A 21470-nucleotide genomic window follows, 5' to 3' on the forward strand; every position below is an offset into this window, starting at 1 on the left:
AAGTTATTGTGATTATCCTAAAGGGAACATAAGTATTTCAATCAGGAGACTTCATTTTGTTTAAAGAACATTTATTGACACATGCCATATGATAAATGACAATGTTAAGTCTTTGGCGATTAGACCCCGATCCTGAAATTGTATATCTAAAGGGGGAAATGCAGCCGTGAGCATATAGGGAACCCCCCCCGGGGTCTAGACACTGGTGATGATGCTGAAGATCTGGATTTGATGAGGAGATGTGATGAGGTCTTTGGATTAGCTCTCCTGTCACTGGATGTGATGTAAGGAGGTGGATGGGGAGGAGGTGGTCGGCAGCATGAACACCTGAAATCACAGCTGACTGCAGGAGAGAGGAGAACCATTTTAAAGTTTGGCTGCAGCACGATGATTGGCTGCTGAGATTGAGGTGAATGTAATAGGTTAGCGGAAAGCCCGTGATGAGCTGATTATATGCAGCTGCGGAGTGAATGTATACCAGTATTCCTGAAAGAACTTACGCTGAGCTTCATATGTTCACCAAATTGTGTGAATCTGTCCAATGCTGTTAACTAAGAACCACAAATGTCCACCTCAAGTTAGTTTATGTAATACAAAAGTCTGTACAAAGGTTCTCGGCACTGCTCAGAAGTGGATTTACAACCGAGTGTATTATAGTGAAACAAAAAAAGGACCCAAACAATTAAAAGTACATAAAATGTCATGTTTTTATTTTCTTTTTAGTCATATTTTTACTTAGCATTGTAAATCTATTTTCAAATAGAAAGCATTCTATACAGCATCAGGCAGGAAATGTCTCACTTTTTACACATTTGCTGTCTCTTTTGATAAATAGAGGGAAGAGGCGTGTTGGGTCACGCTAGCACGCTGTGGTAGTCTGGTGGATACACGGTTATATTTAGTGCAGTTATTGCATCACAAAGCAACCATCCCAAAAAAAAGTAGTGCAATTTTTTTCTTTAAATCTACTCACACAGAAAGAGGAAGTCCAGATGGTCTAAGGCGTTTAAAGTTGTTCAATGTTAGCTTAGTATTGCATACAGAATAAGACAGAGGAAACTAAATGATAACCCTTGTAAAAATTGTGCTTCATAAATTGAAAAACTTCAACTGCTTTTATCAGTCGCTAAATTGGTCCGCTTTGAAAAACATACTCTGCCAAAATATAATGAAAATAGCTAATTGGTGAACTAAAGCATGCAGGGCTTTAATAATAATTCACTCATTCATTTTTAATCATCAAAAATAAATCCTGGGCCTGATCTGGGACAATTTTTTAAGTGAGTGACTTTTAAAAGTGCGTCAACCAGTGTCCACCCAAATAATGTCTGTGGATAAATAAAGTGATGCGTTCTGATTATTATTTTTTAGTCATAGTGTTGTTAGTGGTGTGAGGAGTGAGTAGCCCCAAATACAAGACTATCACTACAAGACAACGAGGAGAATCAGAATCAATGCATTACTGAAATACTTAACTGTAAAAAGAAACAATCAGATTTCATGCAACACTTGCATAGATTTTTTTTTTTTTTTCAATCATGCTGATTTTTTTTGTCTTCAAAATATACAGAACACTAGATAGAGATACCTGTGAGACATGGAAGCAGTAAACCAGTAACTCTTAAAGCCGGCTGTTAACACTTCATCGGCTGGTGGACTCAATAATAATATTAATAATGCAGGAACGGAATGACATCGTGTCACGTGTGCTACGAGTCCTTCACGAGCACGACACATTCGTGGATTTGAGCGCGATGAGTGTGTAGGACTTACACCTGAGGATCTGCTTTGATAAAAACCCGAATAAAACTGCAGTACGTAACGCAATGAGTGGCAAAGACACACGGGGGGGGGGTGAGATTAAGTGTAGAAACTGTGGATGCTACAATCAATAACGTGCTACAATCGAATTACAGGGCGATCGGTTGGGTTTTGGAGACACCGGGTGGTGCTGGAGGTGCAAAAAAGGCATGCAAGCTTACATTCTCTGGAGATCTGAAGCTGCAGCGTGTGTGCAGCGTGTGCTTAATAATATGTGAATGATTCCATGTAAACAAGCGAGTTTGGTAATTCACCCTTTAAAAAGATAACATTCCCTTTTTCTTAGTTGTGTTTACATTCTCTGTGCTCGTTTTTATATATTTTTTGTCTTCCTTAAGAGGTGTAAAGAGTGATTGTGCAACAGCAAAAGACGAGTGATGCCCAGAAAGAAGCACTGTAATGTACTGCAGCTTCATACCGTGTGTGTGTGTCTCCATCACCATCTTCAGAGTAAAAACACATGGGTGGCAACATTTCTCCAAAAACAACAAACAAGTCCATATAAACAAAATCCAACAAATATAGTAGCAATGAAACAAAACCAGGTGCCCATACAGTATATACATTGTAATCAAATGCATTACTATTTCCCATAAGAAGACATTCCTACATTAGTTTATCCGTAAAGATCATTCAGTTCCTGTTCTGACGTCAATGTGCAAATAGTCTTAAAATAATTATACTCAAAACATGCAATAGTAAAGATAGTTAAAAGTCTTAGGAATTTTAAGGCCAGTATATGAGACATCCTACAATAGAGAAACTTTAGGCGGAGCAGCTAAAGTTTGAGTTAGCGTACAGCTGGTAGCCTGAAACCTTTCCATTGCAGAGGGAGTAGCCCTGTTGACTTTAAGGGGAAACCGACCACCTTTTGTGGACATCCAACCAGTTTTGATGGTAAATGTAGTCGATTGAAGCGATATATTCCTCAGTGCATGCTATATTGATAGAAAACTGAGTTCTCCTGCGAACAAATCTGTTCTTCCTGCATCAAGCAGTCATTTTAAGGTGACTGATGTATTTTGATGCAAGGAAGAACTACAGGCAACCTTATCTTAGATTAGTAGTATCCCCCCCTGGTGGCCAGGGGGGCTTGCATGCTCTAAAGCTGCTCTAAAAAATATTTAACCAGTCTATACAACCAGAGGATGGCAAGGGCAAAGATACATTTGACAGAGTTTCATCTCACTCCTAGGAGGAGCTGGAGGAAACCCTGCGTCTGCAGACACAATGCCTCCTGGTAAATGTAGGCAGGAGGAACCAGCTTCCTCGATCAATAAAGCATGCACAGAGGGATTACTTTTTTCAATTGATTAAATTAACCATAAAAACTGATTGGACATCCACTTAAAAGGTGGGGAATTGTCCCTTTAATCTGAAAGACTTGACCCTGAAGAGGTCAGTGCGACCCCTAAAAATAATTAAATCTGGGAATCTGGAAGAGAGTGACTGTCAATTCTTAAAAAATCAACCTAAAGTTGTGTACTTTATAAACGGGGCATCTGTTTCTGATTTGGAGACGATTTTGGGGCAGGTTTTTTCATCTCTAAGTTGTGTGTTTGGGACAGTTGGAGGGCTGATCTGGAGGCCGGGGGGGGGGTTCCTCAGTAGGTGTCTCGGGGCCAGGGGCGGCTGCGCTGGCGGTTGTTCCTCTGGTTGTGGCCCTGCTGGGCCTCGCGCTGCAGCAGCCGGTCCTCTGACTCGTGCCCGTTGGCACTGTGGGCGCTGCTGCTGCTGTGCCCGCGTTGGGGGGGGTACACGTCCCTGTAAGTGCGAGCATGGCAGGGGGAGGCAAACTCATCCTCCTCCTCCTCCTCCTCCTCCTCTTCTTCTTCCTCCTCTTCGTCCTCCACAGCCACCCTTTGGCCCGGGCTCCCCCTCCGGCCGCGGGACAGGGAGTCGCTGGCCTCGTCAGACGGCATGAGACTGTCCTGCTCCAGGGGGGAGGGGGCCTCCTCACCCGCCTCCTCCTCACCCTCCAATCCCCCTGCCTCACGAGGCTGCGGCTGGTTCTTGTTCTGGAGGATCATACCGTCATGGAGGGGAAGGAAAGAAAGAAAGAGAGTCAACAGGAAGCTCTGAGAACAGGGTGGATTTTTAAGCAACTCAAACTTTTTATGGTAACAGAAGACAGCAAACAGAGGGAAGAGGGTCGATAACATAAAACACTACATCCTGAAGGACTTTGAAGGAAATCTATCTTGTAACAACATGACAGTGCATATTTATATTAAAAAATGTAATGCTTGGTGCATTGTTCCTCTAGTCCTCACTGACTGCAAACACACGCCTTAGTTTGTTTAACGCAGTCTAAAAAACGTTTTCTTATCAAATCCCAAAGGCCTCATGATTATTTTATTATTTTACTTTTTATGTATTAATTTATAAATATTTCTTTATTTCTTAATTTTATTTTTTAATGTATCTTTTATTTGAGTGTTTTAAACTGTGTTGTTCTAACTGCTCTGTACAGTACCTTGAACCTACCTCTGTGTATAAACCATGCTTTACAGATAAAACTGCCTAGCCTTCCTAAAGTTCAGCTGAAGTTAAAATGATGCTTCAAAATGTAAATCAATTAATTCCATAACCTCAATAGAAGCTTCAAATGTAAAAGAAAACATGACGTTCTGTACTGAATGTAATACAAAATCTGCAAGTAACAGAATAAAACAGACTATGTTAATATTTGGCATGCAGCAGTTTTGGTAAAGTCTCTTCAAAGTCCTCTTTAGTTTCCAGTGTTTTGTCTGCTTGAGCACAGATTAATACAACCAAAACAAAAATGCCAGTGAAACGTTTGTATGGATGGTCAGGAGGTTAATCCAGAACATAACAGTGCTGATGTTATGCTCTCCGTTTATTGTTGTGTAAATGATGCATTTAGTTCTGTTGAATACATTATTTAAGCATAAATCTTTAATGTCATTCAATATAGCACCATGTGTTACAGTGAGTTGGGGCACCATTCACAAAGCATGCTGGGAAAAGGACGAGCGGCGAATGAAAAATAGAGAATAAGCGTTCAGATTTCTACATTTCATTCAAACGTTTTATCATTTCACAAAGGTGACAATCTCAGTTACGGTTTAAATTGACACTGCTTTGTGAATTTTTCTCCCGAAAAGCGTGTGGAGCAGTGATTCACCCGAGACCATCGAGTAAAGGAAGGGATGCAATGAAGAAAAAAACAACACGTCCTATTTTCTGTGGTGAGATCTGAATGAATAAAATGCTGTTCATTCACTTTTTCAGCCGCTGCGTAGTGTACAAGGGCATTGCTGGGGTTGAGAGTGCAAATATAAATAAATATACATATAAACCCTACTACTCACCCCATTTTGTAAGCGTTCATTCAATTAATTCCTGTGTTTCAGAAAACTGCAAAAATGTTAAGCATGGATGAGTGAGAGGACACACAAGACAACTGGAGACAATCAAAACCAAACGAAGGAGTGAGAATCTGAGATGAGAGCTGGTAGAGACAGTGACAACAAACAACGTGTTCAAAACAGGATTTCTAGACTTACATCAGTATTTAAACAGTGCTTTCTACACAGGTAAAGACACACTCACCTGGAGGCTGGAGATGGCAGAAGGCGGGGTCATCAGAGTTTGCTCCAGCAGCGGGTTGAGAGGCGTGTTGCCCGGGAGGTGAGTCGCACGCCAGTAAATCTCCAGGTACTCAGCCAAGTGCTCACATGCGTCCTCCAGCTGGTTCTCATCCAAAATGACATCAAACATATCCTTCAAGTGAACGAAAACAAAAAAGAGCAATTACATCATCTTGTATTCAGTGGAAAAAAGACTTAATTTTGCAGGCTGAAAGGAGCACTGTTTCACTTCAAGTCGGTCAAAATATAAAATATAACCTGCATGCAAGTAAGCCCAAAATCCAGGAGCTATAGGGACTTTAAATAAATACTTTTGATGATTTGAGATGTAAAAGACTTGGAAGTTTAAACCTAGAAACTACGTTACACCTCTGGGTAAGTATAGTCTCCTCTTTCAGTAATAGGATTATAACCATAGGTATAGTTCTCTTCAAATAAGGTGTATTGGTTGATGTTTGTCTATCTACTCAAAAAGTATTACAATTGGGTAGAGCTATGGTGACTGTGAAGGCTAATCAATTTTTTATAATCCAAGAATTAAGTGACCCTTTCTTCAGTTATTTTACTTTTTCCGTTAATGTTTCACATGTCAAATGGTCAAAATGCTCATAATGCTAATATGTTGATGTTCCACAAGTATAACTTTAACCATGTACACCAGGGGTGTCAAACTCAATTTCCTCGCGGGCCACATTAGCATTATGGTTGCACTCAAAGGGCCGGTTGTAACTTTAAGACGATATAAATATATAAAATAATGTATTATATTACATTATTGCCTCTGCATTGGATTATTATCGGATAGGGTAATAACTTCATAATTAACTACGTCTGAAAGCAGAAGTCTAGGGCAAATAATTGCAAGTCTCTTCAGTGCGCATGTCACAAAATGAGATGCATTGTGGGACATGTTGTTTATTGGCAATGTGCTTCTGTAAACCGGCATGTAACCGTATAATAAACATATTATATTCTTTGCAAGCTCTTGCGGGCCACATAAAATGAAGTCGCGGGCCGGATTTGGCCCCCGGGCCTTGAGTTTGACACCCCTGATGTACACTGTCTTAATTTGGGGTGTGAGCATGATAACATTTGAAAATAAGCACAACACAAAGTACAGTTAATGGGTGTCATTGTTTTCTTTTCCATATATATGATCTTTAACCAAATAAAAGTCACATATTCAACACATTTAAATATCCAGCTGTTCATTGTTATTCTCTACCTGTCCACCAGATGCCCTCAGTCTTATCCAACTCTCTTTATTTGACCTGCAGTAACCTCTTTCCATCCAGTCAACTGAGCTCCTCCGCCCACCTGATCACCTGTTTCCACTTCCCTAATCAGCCCTGTGCGATTTAACCGGCCGTTACCGCTCATTCCCTCTGGTACGTGTATCATTGTTTTTCTAACTTTCTGTTACATAGACCGGCCTGCACTTTTCCATGGACTCAATACTGCTTCTATTTGGATTTGTCTACACATGCCAGTAAGCGCATATACTTTCATGTTTGCAATAAAACCTAAATGTGGGCCCTTCCCTTGCTGCTTCACTTAACCCCCATGCCAATATGTGAACCAAATGTCCATCCAGTAGTTGTTGATATATTTCAAAAAGACGAACAATGTGAACCGGTTGAAGACAAAGTCAGGGGAACACCAAAGTCAACAGGTTTTATCCTCTGGGCCCCAGTAATGTCTTTTGTCTGCATCGAACAGTTAATGAGATATCAGATAAAGAACTAGAAAAGGAAGCCTCCACTCACAGGAGGGCACTGAGAGAGTTTGTCGGCAGCCATCATCTGCACATTCAGGTGTTTGCTCTGAGACTTCCCTCTGGATTTGACTAGCCTCTGGAGCACCTGAGAGACGAAATGGGACAATAAAATGTCAAAAATGGGAAAGTTGAGGCAGTCTGAGTTCATGAGTGAAGTAACTTACTGTACCTTTGGTGAGGAAACTTTGACGTAGACAATGATGGGAGCGAGGGAGGTTTTGGCGAGCTGTGCGGGATGGTTGATGGTGTCAGCGTCCAGAATCACCAGCTGCAGGGTTTTGGCGAGTTCAAATATCCTCTCGATCTCACTCTGAACCTCGGCTGCACGTATACAAAAGATTCTAGTTACGACTTGTTGCTTCTTTATACTAAAAGGTTTCATAATGACAATGTTACGCTCACCTAGGCTGGAGCGAGTGTTGGATCTCTCCATGATGGGTCTTTTGTTGAGGACAGATCTCTTGGCTAAAGACAGGTCGGCAGTTACACGTGTGATTGAGATTCTGCCGCAAATATAAAGAGGAAAAATATGCTATGAGACTTTTACATTTGATTTGCTTTAACTATTGACCCAACATATCTACAGAGACTATTCTGTTATGTCTTCATAATACTGACCTTCCATCAAATCTGTGTTTCAGGAAGTCAAAGAGAGCTTTCTGCATCATATCTGTTACCTAGGTGGGAAGATAAAAGGTAAGAAACATATATTTTCTAAAGACAAATCTCCACAAGAATGCTTTTCCGGTTATTACCCGTCCCCTTGTGTGTTATGAAGGTTTTTCTGCATGTAAACGGTCAAAAACCCTCAAAGTGCACCCTGTAGCGAGTAAAACTCTAACACAGAAAAGACCTGTCTATGCTGCCCCAAAACGCCTCGTTGGGATTTCTCTTTTTCCATTGTTTACTTCTTGGGTATAGTGACGTATTTCGGGTATAGTGACGTAACGTTACGTCACGTCCGCGGAGCCGTTACATTTGGACCAATCCGCGGACTTCCTCACACACACACACACACACGGCGGGACGTTGCGAGGCTCGCTGCTGCGAGGAGCGGGACACTGAGCTGGCTCACTGGTGTGGGGTCGGCGAGACAGCGAGACACCGCGGAAGTCAGCCTGGGCACACACACAAACTCCCAGCCAGGCTGCGGGTGTGTGTGTGTTTCGTGCTGGGTTTCGCTGGGTTTCGCTGTGTTTCGTTGTCTCGCAGACGGCCACTGGGCTCACAGGGAGGGGGGGGGGGGGGCAGGAGCTCCAACAAGCCGTTTAGGACAGAGAGTGAATAAACATACTATACAGAGATGCTGTATGAGAAAACAATGTGAGTTTGGAAAATTGCACAATATACATTTATTTTAGTATACCTCAACAATGGAATTATGATCAGTAGAAATGGCCATGGCATGGGACCTTTAAAGTCTAGAGTAGCCAAAACGAGGCCTCAAGTAAAAGTATTTTTACTTTATATGAAAACATTGATCCTTTTCTAACTAGTTGCATATTTTACAAGACATAATATCTCGTTTTAATCTCTTGAGGGTGCCTGTAGATTTGAGCCAACATCACTTTGTAAAAAAACGTTTTGGTACATGGAGGCACTGCCAGCACTACCCCAAAAACAAGAGGAATCAGCTTTCTTGATCAATACAGAACGCACTGAGGAACATATTGCTTCTTTGGACTACATTTGCTGTCAACACATATTTGACCTCCACAAAAACAAATGACTACATCTAAAATAAAACATCAAGCAAAATGTCCGTTGGCTTCTTAAAGATTATTGGACAATATATTAAACAGATTTCAGAAATGAAAATCCCAGCCTTACTATAGATTCCTTAATTCTCATTTGAACAAAAAGCAGCAGTGCAGGAACATTTGAACAGAGGACAGAGTGAAGCAGCTGCTGGAGGTGAAACGTAGAGAGACTGACCTCATAGCCCTTCAGCGAGGGTCCCACGAGGACCACCGGCCTCATAGAGGGCACCACATCGTAGGGAGGGACGTGTTCCTGCCAGAAATAGGGGATGACGAGGGAAGGGGGATGAAGAACAGAGACAGCAGGGGTAAGATAAAGGGGGGATGAGTTTGCGTTTGTGAAAAGCATAAACATCAGGTTTTCTGCAGAGTTGAGGAATCGAGGACTTTTTGTTCCACTGAAAAAAACAACTGACTACACATAATGTCAAAAAACAATAATCCTCTGTAGCACTTTCAGTTAAAAAAGGTATGTAGTTTGTTAAAGTAATCGTAAAGGTATAACCTTTCCTGCTAGCTGGTTCATACAATATATAATTTATGACTATTATTAGACTCTCAAAGACCTACAGATAACCTAGTAAAGTCCTTTGAAGATAAACGATAAAAGACATGTATTCTTCACAAATGCTGTTTCATCATAGAAAAAACAAAACCTACCTGTTTTTGCTTCTGTTTGGCTTGTGAAAACAAGAAAATAGCAATCAATGAAAGTAAAATGAAGGAAGAAGAAGACAGCAAAGGGGAAACTTGTTTTTGTTCTAGCATAAATAAGAAGACCTGTGGTACTTACATTCACCTGCAGATGGCGGTGTTGTCCTCCAGTTCCCTGTCACCAAGCTAGAGGAGTTACCCCCTGTTTTCCTGCAACAGCAACACTCAAAATTATTCAACTAATATTGAGGAAATGGCACATGAGAGGTTTGATAGTGTTAACTTACCTTTGTTTCTGCTCCTGCTTGAGTCTCATGGCCTCCAGTCGTAGAGGGCTGGGGATGAAGGTGATGTCTGCTCCCTCCTTCACCAGCCGGCCGATCCACCAGTCATTGTTATACTTCTGTAAAGTTCAGAAGAACAACAGCACCGCGTCACATATCATCTTTTAGTGTAGTAGGGGAGCTCATCATCACTAGCCACAGATATTATTTACTCACTTCTTTGATGTGCAGGAAGTCTTTGGCATCGAAGTTGACTGCAGCTCCTTGGACAGGACAGTCCTCGTCCAGAGCCCCGCAGTAACTCACATTCGTCTTTACTGCAAACGCTACAGGTTTGGACTGTACAAACAATAAGATTATCACTTGTTAGTGGTGTAGACACAAACATTTGACACTGTTTGGACTCCAGTCATGAATCTTGTGACATTACATTTGACTCTGACAGCAGCCAATGACCACACATAAGACAATTGACAAAGAATGTACTCTTTTTATGAGGCTCAACACTCAATAAAATGTGTTTATGTGAACAAAATACGTTTAAGTTCAGGTAAGCCTGATTTTTTTTTTGGCAAAGCTACACAACTAGTGTACATAACGTAACACGTGTAGCGACTTTTTTTGCGTTGAAGATTTGAAGTCGCATTGTTGTCTTTTACAATCAATAAGTAAACTGCAGAGTTTGTCTTTTCTTGATGTCCTGATTTCCTGAGGACTTTTTCAGGACTAATGAAAGTTTAGGACCTAGACTTGACTTCGGACCTGTTGATCTAGACTTGAGGTTTGCCTTGAGATTTTATAGCCAAGAATTGAATGACTTGCAGAACAATTTGTTAGCACTGAAGACAGCAGTTTGGCTGTAGATGTGCTGTGGATTTAAAAGCATATGAATGCTAAAGTATATCTTATGGATATCATTATTTACACAAAGTAAGGTTATAGTAGTGGTCAGTTCACAGCAACAGTTTGGTGACCAATAAAGTACACAGCCTGTCATAAAAGGCACCGTTTTTAATCAGCCTTGAGTGTGTTACAGTTACAAACACCCGACCAGATGTAAACATTAAGAGCAGTAACAGGTTGATACATAACATGATTCAGAGACGCCGTGCTTAGTCTTGAATAGACTTAAATTCTACTTCTGTGAACATGCAAGTGTCGAGTTGAACATAAACAGTAAGAAGGATTTGACTGTACGTCCAGATCCTTCACATTTTATATCAATTTGTTTTCTTTGTGTTTTTGGATGATATTATGTTCATCAGGGTATAAATTAAAGTTATTCTGGATCATTGGAGCACCCACATGCATCCCCCCGCTTATAAAACAGTTGAAATACTGAAGTTGGTATCAGTGTATATCGGTGTATAAAGGTACCTTGGCTCTGTCGAGCTGCAGCTGTGCCTGGCGCTCGGCTTCACGCCGATACGCCTCGCGGTCCTCCTCTGCTGACAGGTCTGAATCCGACGGTCTACTGTTGTACGAATCAGCCGACCCCTGTTAGGAGAGAGACATCTGTAATTAATATTTTTTTTTATTTAGACCATCTAGTAATGCGAAGATTACAGAGGGATATTACTATGAGTTTGCACAGATCTACTGCTTCTGTTCACGCTTTCATCTGTCTTTCTGTTCTGCAGTCCGTGTGCAGGTGTGCATGCAAATATGTGTCTGCATTCATGAACACATTCATGTATCTACAACACAATGCGTTGCTCTCCCACACCAGCCATCCTCTGGTAGACCAAATATAGCACAAAGGAGGCAACTGCTTCCTCTTCTCTCCTGCTTGGCCCCAATCCACTCCATCATCCCCCACAGTGCAGCACATATATACATCCTCTGTTCCCCATGTTTATTCTCCAAGGACATCTCCTCATTAGCTAAATATATGCTGGTTATCATTTTTATTGTAAGAGGTTTAAGGACAAATCCCAGTGATGGCTCGCACACTAAGCTGAAAGCGACAGATAAAGCCCACAAAGACACATTTTACACAAAGTAAAAAATGGCTTGAAAAGTGCTGTTGGCTTTTATTCAAAACCTGAAAAGCGGTTTCCTGTTCATATTTTCTTAAATGTCTGTGTCATAACCTGTAGAGCTAAATCGATTACTTATTTACATTTCTTCTGCTAATCATTTAAATGGACAAAAAACGACATTGCAATTATTCCTTAAAATGTGAGGTTTATATGAAAGTAACTTCAATATGTTTGGGTTTTTGACTGAAAAAAGACATTTGAAAACAACTCCATGGACTCTTACAACAAATGATAATGGGCAGTTTTCTTCAATGTTACAGATATTTTTTTAGCCAAAACAAATAATGGTTAATGTAGAAAATAGATGGTAACCATGATGTTTAGGTCCTAAGATTAAAACGAAGAATATGAAGAGGTGATGCAGTTTGTGTGTGCTCTCCTATATTTGGCATCTATTTAGATTCTCTGAAGGAACTCAGTCCTGAATCTGTCAGTAAAGAGAACCGCTGCAGCAAAAACAAATCCAAGTCGGGCAACAGAGAGAAAAAGGGAGAGAGAGGAAGAGTGGGGGGGGGGGAGAGACAGGAAGCGAAGAAAAACACAAAAAGAATAAAAGAAGTGATGAATGAGGCAGACCAAGTTAAACCTCTCACAGGTTACTCCATTATGCACACTAACATTCACATATGTAGAGACTATCCAAGCATAATCCTGCAAAGATTTAAATAAACTAGAAAAAGCACACATCACAGTTTCCTCTCTGGGTTTCTTCTGCTCCAGAGTGCAGCGACTTAGTCCTGGTCATCCATCTTGCCCAACATATACAAACGAATCCTCTGGAGGACCAATTAGCAGCAGCACAACAAAAGGAAAATCAGGCATAAAATGCACAAAAAAAAGTGCCAAGACATGAAGAACAACCACCACCTTTCTGCACTTCAGACTGCATATATATATATATATAATCCAAAATAATGTTTTACCACCTCAAGCCCCAGAGAAACGGCGAGCGGACACCTCTCCTTGTTTATCTTTTAGGTTGTGTGTCTATGTTAGATAACTAGATCTGATTTCTAGCACTCACAAGCTCTGCAAAGCAACACTGCACCAGTGCCAGAGCAGCACCGAGAGAGAGAAACGGAGGGTGAGGAGGAAGAACGGGATAGAAAGAGAGATGGGGAGGAGGGGGGGGTTGAAGAGAAGAATGTTTACGAGGACGGAGAGTGACTGAAGGATGGTTGTAGAAACGAGAGAGTGTATAAACGATTTATACGACACGATAAAGCAAGGCTATCTCGAGGGGAAGATGAGATTAGAACATAATAAAATGCTATGAAGGAGTGGAGTGAGACCTAGATATCTATCCTCATCACATATAGAAGAAAAGAGGGGAAACAGCAGGGGGGGGGGGGGGGGGAGGCAGAAAAAAGACCATGAGAAGACAGAGACACACAGATAGTGGCGGTCACAGAGAGTTTCATACCTGGCTCTGAATCTTTCTCACTGTAACAGCGTCCCTGCCTTCACTCGCTCAAACACACACAGACATTAAAGTGGAATAAATATGGTGGTGGGCGCAAGGGAAAGGCGTTATGTCAGAGAGCTGTTTAATGATGTTGGAGCACACAGAGCTGCCTGGGCTGTGATTGCTGTTCATTATTAATGTTTGGACATGAGGCTGTGGACCTCTGCTGCACACAGGCTACCTGTCAAACCCTCAAACAAAGCAGCCAATGTGAGTGAACAGAAACTGTGTGTTTTTGCAGGTGAAACTGAGCTGCAATGCAGAGTGTAATGATGTGAGTGCATCTTTTATCGTCTGGTCTAGAGGATGTCTTGTTTCTTCTGTTTTTTTTTTAATTTACTGCTAATGTCCCCGTCTGGAGGCTAAATTTAACTCTGTTCCTTCCTATTCTGCTTCTGTGATTATTCTTCACACTGCAACACTGATGGCCTCAGCTCCACAGGGAGGGGCCGACAAGGAAGTGTGTCATCCAGATAGTCGAGTCCCCGAGAGGGCCAAGTCATCCTACAAGCTAGGGACAGAGCAGCAGGGGACTTCTACAGTCATTTGAAACATTATAATACTGATACATCAGTACATCAGATTAACACTTTGCTTTCAATTTCTATTTGCATAGTATGAAGGAATAGTAGGTTAACTAACTATCCTTAATAAAGTATGTCAAGTATATTTGGTCTCCACCAATTCCTGAACTAAGTATCTGGTTTTAAAGTTGCCTAGTGCTGCACTATGTTCACCAAGTACAGTAGTTGCTAACTTTGTCTGTCTGCTGTTTGGAGTAGGTAGTGTTCAGTTGGTTTATCAGGGCTTTTTGGATGTTGTTTTATTAGATACTGCATGTTGTAGTGTTTTTTTCCATGTTGAGATCTGAGTGAACCCTTATGAGGCGGAGGAGACCAAACATTGAGCTAAAATTGGTTTTAACGCTGTAGACTCAGTTGATAATTCTCTGTAGGTTCATCATAGAGTGACTTCCTTTTCATAACACATAGTAATTTAATCCATAGTGAACATGTTTTTTTTAAGTTCTTTGAAGTTACTTATAAGTTTATATCAATAATGTTTAATCCCTGCTTGTTAATGATTTAAACTCATACTGTTATGTATGCAAGTACCTCCAATTGTTATAGTCACATAGTGCTCAAAGGAAGGCTTACTGAACCAAAACCAGCTGATACTGACAGGTTTTGGTTGCTGACTTTGGTTTGATGTCACTGGAAAACCTCAGAAAGGCTATATGCGTTTCATGGAAATTCATGTTTTACTTTTTTACTTTCAATACTCCGACTTCAAGATAAGCTTCTTCCAAAAGTCACTCTCTAAATGAATTTATGCTGACTTACTCCCGCTGGCAATGCTAACATTCTGATGTTCATGTTAATCTTCATAGTTGAAGATGGGAATGTGTGGTTTTTTGCACATTTGGTTAGATAATTATAGAAATGTTGACCTACAGATTATGGCACTCAATAAACAGTTACTATACCACCAAAAATACTACAATTCAACCTCTAGGAGTCATGATGTCTAGACAAACTTTAATGGCAATCCATCAAATAGTTGTTGAGATATTTCAGCCTGAACCAAGGGATGGACTGACACACAGATCTATTTTGTCATCCCTAGATCCACAACGCTAGCATCACCAGAAGGAACAAGCCTTAAAGATGAAATGTTGAAAATATATGATTTTAAATAAATGTATTTAAAATGCCCAACGCAGTATGTTATTTAAATACAAAAACAATAGGCAGGAAGTGCATGCTATTACTAAAATCAAATTCCTCAGGCTTTTTGGGCAGGAAAGAGAATCTGCACAACAGCAGAATATAATATTCAGGAGTCTGAAACACCACGAAAAACTGCAAGCTCCAGTGATTTGGAAATCCAGTAGCCAAATATCCAATTTCAGAAAGTGTTCGATTAACTGTGCGGTCGTACTTCAATGTCAGCAAGTTACACATGCACAGAGCTCTCTGACACACAACGCAATAAATCACTCAGTGGTTACATCAATATCAAAGTCAACATCAGGCATACTGTATGTCAAATTGATCAATCACAAGGAACTGTGAAGAGCGCAAACACGGGGATGATGGCAATCAAAAAGTAGAGCAGGGGAAGAAAATGAGAGAAACAAAGCATTGCTGAAGAAGGGGAGGCGAAGAAGGAAGACAAAGGAACACAGAAAGAGAGGAGCAGCAACAATGTAAAGGCTACAAAGAGATGAAGAAGGAGATGAGGAGAAGAAGAGTGTGTCGAGAGTCATTTGTACTTACTCAGTTAATGTGCTGCTGCTGCCGGTCCCTCCCTCTCTCTCTACACACTACATGCTGTAAAATGCAGACTGTCCTGTGTCCCGTCCCCTAACCAGGGACGACCTGCACTGGAGCCGGCAACACCTTCTTTTCTATTCTTACCCCACCTCGTCCCATCCAAACACACGCACACACACACGCACAACAACGTGAAGAACCAACGCAGCTTTTTGCGTCACTCGATCGAACCACGTCTCCAAATTTACATCCCCATTCTTGGTTATTAAAGTCCACTTCAACACGCAGAGGAAGAGGGGAAACGGAGAGGCTGCAGCTCAAAATCTCTCCTTCTGTCTCAAACCCCTCATGTCCTACATATGTAACACATATATATCCACACTTATGGCAGCATACTGCTTATTGTATCCTGCTGCAGAAATGAGTCATACTCCACTGCTCCTCCATAGACACCCCACCCCTATCACAGACAAGAAACTATCTGCCTTGTTTAGGAAATCTACTCGCTCTGCATGAAACACTTTATCACATCACCTTTGGGTTTGGTGGTGTTGGTTGGGGGAGGGGTGGGGGGGTGCCTGTTGTGCGTGCAGAGAGAGAAGGTATAATGATTGAAAAGAAACTAAAAGGTGCTCGTGTGAACAATGAACCCACACATCACATCGCCTGAGGCCTTCAAAATGAGCATCATGAATATTTTAAGCTGTGCAATATTCTCAGGGAATCTGGAGATTGTCATTAAGCCCCCCGATCAGGATAACTAATGCCCCCGCCTGCAGAAGATGTCTGCTCAGCCCTTTTTCTTTCCTTTTTCTCACTAACGTCTCCCAGTTAGACTGCTGCACATTCCCTCATGCTAATGGTGCTGTGCATGAATCTTTTTTCATTACGTTTGCCATGAATCGTTCTGGTGAGAAAGACGGGTGAATTTCAGGGTGGAATTTTTTATTTAATTAAGTCTTCAAACTACTTCCTTTTCAGCTACTTTTTAGTTATAGCTGCAAGGAACAGTCAAATAAAGGATATTAATTGACATATGATGGATAATAAATCCATTGTTTTGGTAATTTATTATCATCAAAATTAATTAACTATCCTTAAAATGGCTACAATTGTTATACTCTCATACTGCAATTTTCCTTTATCGTTAGTTTTTATTTTGTCTCGATGTTTGACACGGGGTGCTGCATTGTCATGTTTACACTACCTGTCGTACTCTTTTCAAGTAAGAATGCCAAATATGTGCTTCTTCTAGCTCCATGTGATGAACATTTGCTGCTTCTTTGATAGAAAATGATATATTATTTTGAGTTGGTCACATAAATCCAAATCACTTTGGAAAGTTGTGATGGCTGCTTTATATTCACTACACAATACTTCATTGACTACGTATCTAACTGGAATAACCATGGCTTAAAAGAAAAAGCTTAATCGATTAAAATAACAAAGAATTTAAGTTGGAACTGGCAACATGTTATTTCCCTTTTGCTTGAATTCACTAGAGATGCTTTACTTTATTTTGTATATGAGTTGACATATCCAATAAGAGAACAACAGATGATAATAAGGACCAAGTCATTATCGTTATTGATAAATATGCTGGAAATAACTTCGTTCATGTAATTAAATGACGATAAAGGGTTTAGTTTAAAAAAAAAGTTAGAAAACATTGGAAGACATCCATCGCAATTCTTCACTAACAGGTTGACATTGTTTAATTAATTATTTTGTAAAAGCAACAGTCCTGAACTCAAATACTCGTGTATACGGTCAATGTTTTTGTTAACAATGCCATTTATGCGATTATATTTCTATGTACTCTAATTATTTCAGCTCTAGATTAGTTAATCAGGACTAAACTGATACTTAAGACTGGGTTAAAGCCTACAGAATTAGTCTTGAAGTTTCTATCATTGGTACATCAGTCTCCTTTTGAGGAAGGATATTTGAATCCTTCCTAACTTCCTATTATTATATCAGTATATTAACTCAAGTACTGTACTTATGTACACATTTGAGGCAAATATTGCACTATTTACTTCACTACATGTTTTGATTAACTTTAGTTATATAAAGATTCATATTGGTAATACAAAATATAATCAACAAATAATTTAACATGTATTATATTAGGTTAAGATAATCTTTTTGGATCCCTTGGGGAAATGCACAGGCAGAAAATAATGTATAGTTAAAAAAAAACAAAAAAAACTCCTTTATCAGTGGCAACATTTAAATGATGAACTGCAAATTGAGTACTTTCAATAGTATGTTTTCATACTTAAACTTTGTTTTACTTTAACATTAATTACATTTTGAATGCAGGACTTTTACCTGTGACGCAGCGTCCACACGGCAGCGTGTGTTGAAGCTTGCCAGCGGGCGTGTCTGAAACTCGACCAACAACCAATCACATGAATCTCCCGCCCCGGACACACAAGCACGCGGTTTGATTGGCTAGAGCTTGTACTGGCATATGATTTGATTGGCTGACGCTTCCGTCGAAGCTTCAAAAGTTGAACTTTTCTCAACTTTTGAAGCGAGCAACGCGAGCAAAGCGAAGCGACGGAACCACAATGCAGTTCGGCAAAGCGTGACGTCACCCCATTCAAAGTGAATGGGAAGAAGCTTTGAAGCTTCAACGCACGCCGCCGTGTGGACGGGCCGTCAATCCATTCTGTAGTATTACTATAGTTAAGTAAAAGATCTGATTTCTTTGTTCACCACTGCTCTGGCATATAGCTGCATTTTTGGGATGATCTCTGAATGCACATGCCAACCTCTTGACTCCTCACAGCCTGAATTGTACAGGAACATCTGAACTACTGTACAGCTCTGACACCCACATCAAATACATTATTCATAAAGCATCACTTGGAGGTTAATTAAAACTGTCCTGATCAAATCAACTGATATACATGAGATGTTATGATTTACAGCAGCCCTGCAGTAACATCAAGTGCCTCAGAAATCAGTTAGAGTTTTGTATTAAATAACACAAAATCTCTGCCTGAGTGTGCCACATGTGCTTGACCTCAAAACATTAATTAAAAAGACTTGGCTGTGATGGGATTTTGATATGTAACTCACAGCCGGAGTGAGATGCTTTCAAGTATTTTGCTGCTCTCTACTGGGCAAAACAACAACTGAAGCTGAGGAGGCTGCTCTAAGGATGAAGATGCAGAACAGAAACATTTATGTATTTGGTTCAAGGATGGTAAATGCAGAGCTACAAATCTCTTTTTGTAGCTACCGAGAGTCCAAAAAAGGAACTCGATTCCCCTTTGATAGCTTAAACCTTGGAAATACTGGCGTGACAGCAATACCAACAAAACAATGCAGAGACACCTGTTCAGTGGAAAAAACAACATGGCCTACATTTTCCATAGAAGCTGCCGCTCTTCCCTCCCACTGACAATCAGTGTGATAATCGGCCTGTGACTGTGATGTACCCGGGAATGATGTTGTCTAAAATGCATGCATGAACAAGGAAAAAGGAAGCAAACAAATGGCTCGGGGAGTTGTTGTTTTTTACCTGTCGTTTGATGAAGCTGGATGTTGTGTCAGAAGACGTGCTGCCATCTGAGCGTTTGAAGCGGCTCTTGCGTTTAGGCAACTTCCTGGGCAGCTGTGATGAAAGAGAGACACACACAGGTGAAGGAATAAATATAGATGCATAGACAGATAGCATCAAACCTTTCAGCTTGCACTATGCTGATTTGTGAAGCTTTTTCGTGTTACATAAAGGTCTAAATTAAGAGAAAACTGGTGCAAAAGAACTGCTTTGTACCACAGCAGTGTCTATAATAGGCTGTAGCTTTGTCAATATCACATATTTTTCAGGGCTGAATTATCCAGCTGCACATACTGTTCTGTCTCATATTTTCCCCAGGCCTCTTGTAACACATAATAAGAAAGCGTGGATGTTGCAGTGAGCATGCTGACAGCAGGCCCTGTAGATTCAGGCTACAGGTGAGTCAGAAACATGCATGGTCTGCCTGGTCCTTTAGCTAATACATTCAAGCAAATATTACTGATATGTGCTTGTTTTCCTTCTGTATTCTAAGGGAATGCAAAATAAAAATCCATTAAAATCAGACTCAAGCGTGAACATTTAGGGAGATCGTATCCTTTGAGTGTGTACCATATGTGAGCCGTCTTAATGATCGCACCCACTGGCTTTTCACAGATCAAACATCAATCTGCAGATTTAGTAAAGGCGGAGGAGGTGACATTTTTAAATAAATATATAAAAGTAGCTCGCTGCCTAATCGCGACGCCTCAATTTCAACAACAAGTAGCAACACATTAGAGCTAACCATTTTCTCTCTCACTTAACTCGTTAGATGCTTCAATACAGGATTATAAAAAGTGTGGTTATTTACCTGAAAATAGTGCGATTGAGAGCCTGTTTCCACAGCAGACAGAGGGTCTACGGGCGATTTGGACATTTTGACTTGCACCATCTATTGAGAGCGCAGGGAGGCGGGATGCACACAGACATGGGTTAACGTTACTGGAGGAAACAAGGGGCACAAAATACATTGAAAATGCAGTAAAGAGAGCGGGGGAAGCGGCATGTAGGAGCGGAAAATTGGGCAGGAAAAAAGGCGATTAATATCCGAGTAAAGCTGATAGAAAAAGCTAACAAAAATGGGTGTTATTATAGGCTACATCGGGGGTAAAAATGTTAAGCGAGCAGCAAAAATGCCGGAGCTAAAATAAACCGTTACTGGAGCGTCATCGAGGCGAGTAACCGTTCAGGTCCGTACTAAGTGTGAGGCTCTGCCGGGGGTGTCAAGGGTGGCTTTCAGGGCACAAATAACAATAAAAAAGAGCATACAGGTGTACAATTATAATCTTTTTTTGTTTTTAGAGGTGTGTTAGTCAATATAAACACTATGGTCTCTCTCGTTTGTGTGTAATATGGAAGAGTCATACAATAAACAACAGTAGAATGTATGTGGAATCTTCAAAGAATGGATCTCTGAATTCATAATATAAGGGAGATGTTTTTGATAGCAGATACACAGATACAATTTTTTTTTTGTAACCAGTAGATTAAATATCCTGGTAATTACTTGTATCAAAGTAAGCGTGTAATATTCAGGGATACTCAAGTACTGTATAACTACAATTTTGATAATACTTTACTTGAGTATTTTCATGATGCTACTTCAGTGGAGAAAGTAGTATTTGGATCTGTTACTTAAAGTAATAGTAGTATTTTTTTGTAATAGCACAATGTAGAAATACAGTATGCATGTCCTGCCTGCACCCAAGAGTAACAATACTAAAGTATAAGCATCAAAATATAATCAAAGTCCTAAAAGCAATATGCATAATTATTAGAGATGGAGGAAGTACTCAGATCTTGTACTTAAGTAAACGTAGCAGTACTACAGTGTAGGAATACTCTGTTATAAGTAAAAGTCCTGCATTCAAAATGTTACTCAAGTAATTGTAAAAGTACAGGAGTATTAGCATCAAAATATTCTTAAAGTACCAAAGGTAAAAGTATGTTTATTATGCAAATTAGTGCATTCAGAATAATATATATTATAAGTACAGTACTTGAGTAAATGTACTTAGTTACTTTACGACACTGAGAATTATGCCTATTTCAGAGAATGTATACTTGTATATTATATTACTTGATTCTTACAAATGCTGCATACATCAACTTGGCTATTTAGGAGAAATGTAGAGAAAAGGAAGGAGCTTTGAACTAATGGTGATGATGTTTAGTCTTTAACAGGCAGTGGTGTAATGGAACT

General features: G+C 40.3%; 1 protein-coding gene across 2 annotated transcripts; it reads right to left on the reverse strand.

Moving 5' to 3' along the window:
* Nucleotides 1-689: 689 nt before the first annotated feature.
* On the reverse strand, nt 690-20383 carry cacnb3a (calcium channel, voltage-dependent, beta 3a). Of its 2 annotated transcripts, XM_034126647.1 has the most exons (15): nt 20079-20159; nt 19229-19321; nt 11288-11407; nt 10127-10249; nt 9914-10029; nt 9766-9836; nt 9633-9652; nt 9148-9225; nt 7831-7889; nt 7615-7715; nt 7382-7533; nt 7202-7297; nt 5398-5568; nt 5157-5202; nt 3632-3839 (listed from the first exon to the last, which is right to left on the reverse strand). In XM_034126647.1, the coding sequence occupies exons 1-14, from the start codon at nt 20157-20159 to the stop codon at nt 5173-5175; spliced, it is 1311 nt and encodes a 436-aa protein (XP_033982538.1). In that variant the 3' UTR covers nt 3632-3839; nt 5157-5172. The 2 variants fall into 2 exon arrangements, with proteins under 2 accessions (XP_033982537.1, XP_033982538.1); XM_034126646.1 differs by lacking the exon at nt 5157-5202 and having other exon boundaries at nt 690-3839; nt 20079-20383.
* Between the last annotated feature and the right edge of the window lie 1087 nt (nt 20384-21470).

The sequence above is a fragment of the Trematomus bernacchii genome, unplaced genomic scaffold (assembly GCF_902827165.1).
Source record: "Trematomus bernacchii unplaced genomic scaffold, fTreBer1.1, whole genome shotgun sequence".
Taxonomy (NCBI): domain Eukaryota; kingdom Metazoa; phylum Chordata; class Actinopteri; order Perciformes; family Nototheniidae; genus Trematomus; species Trematomus bernacchii.

What these genes read in the sequence shown, in the direction of transcription:
- cacnb3a (XM_034126646.1), bottom strand. Translation starts at nt 20,159, where the DNA reads ATGGTGCAAGTCAAAATGTCCAAATCGCCCGTAGACCCTCTGTCTGCT. An exon ending in AAGCAGGAGCAGAAACAAAG is followed by an intron (nt 9,837 to 9,913) that starts GTAAGTTAACAC and finishes TTGCTGTTGCAG; the next exon opens with GAAAACAGGGGGTAACTCCT. An exon ending in CCTCGCTGAAGGGCTATGAG is followed by an intron (nt 7,890 to 9,147) that starts GTCAGTCTCTCT and finishes CTTCCCACCTAG; the next exon opens with GTAACAGATATGATGCAGAA.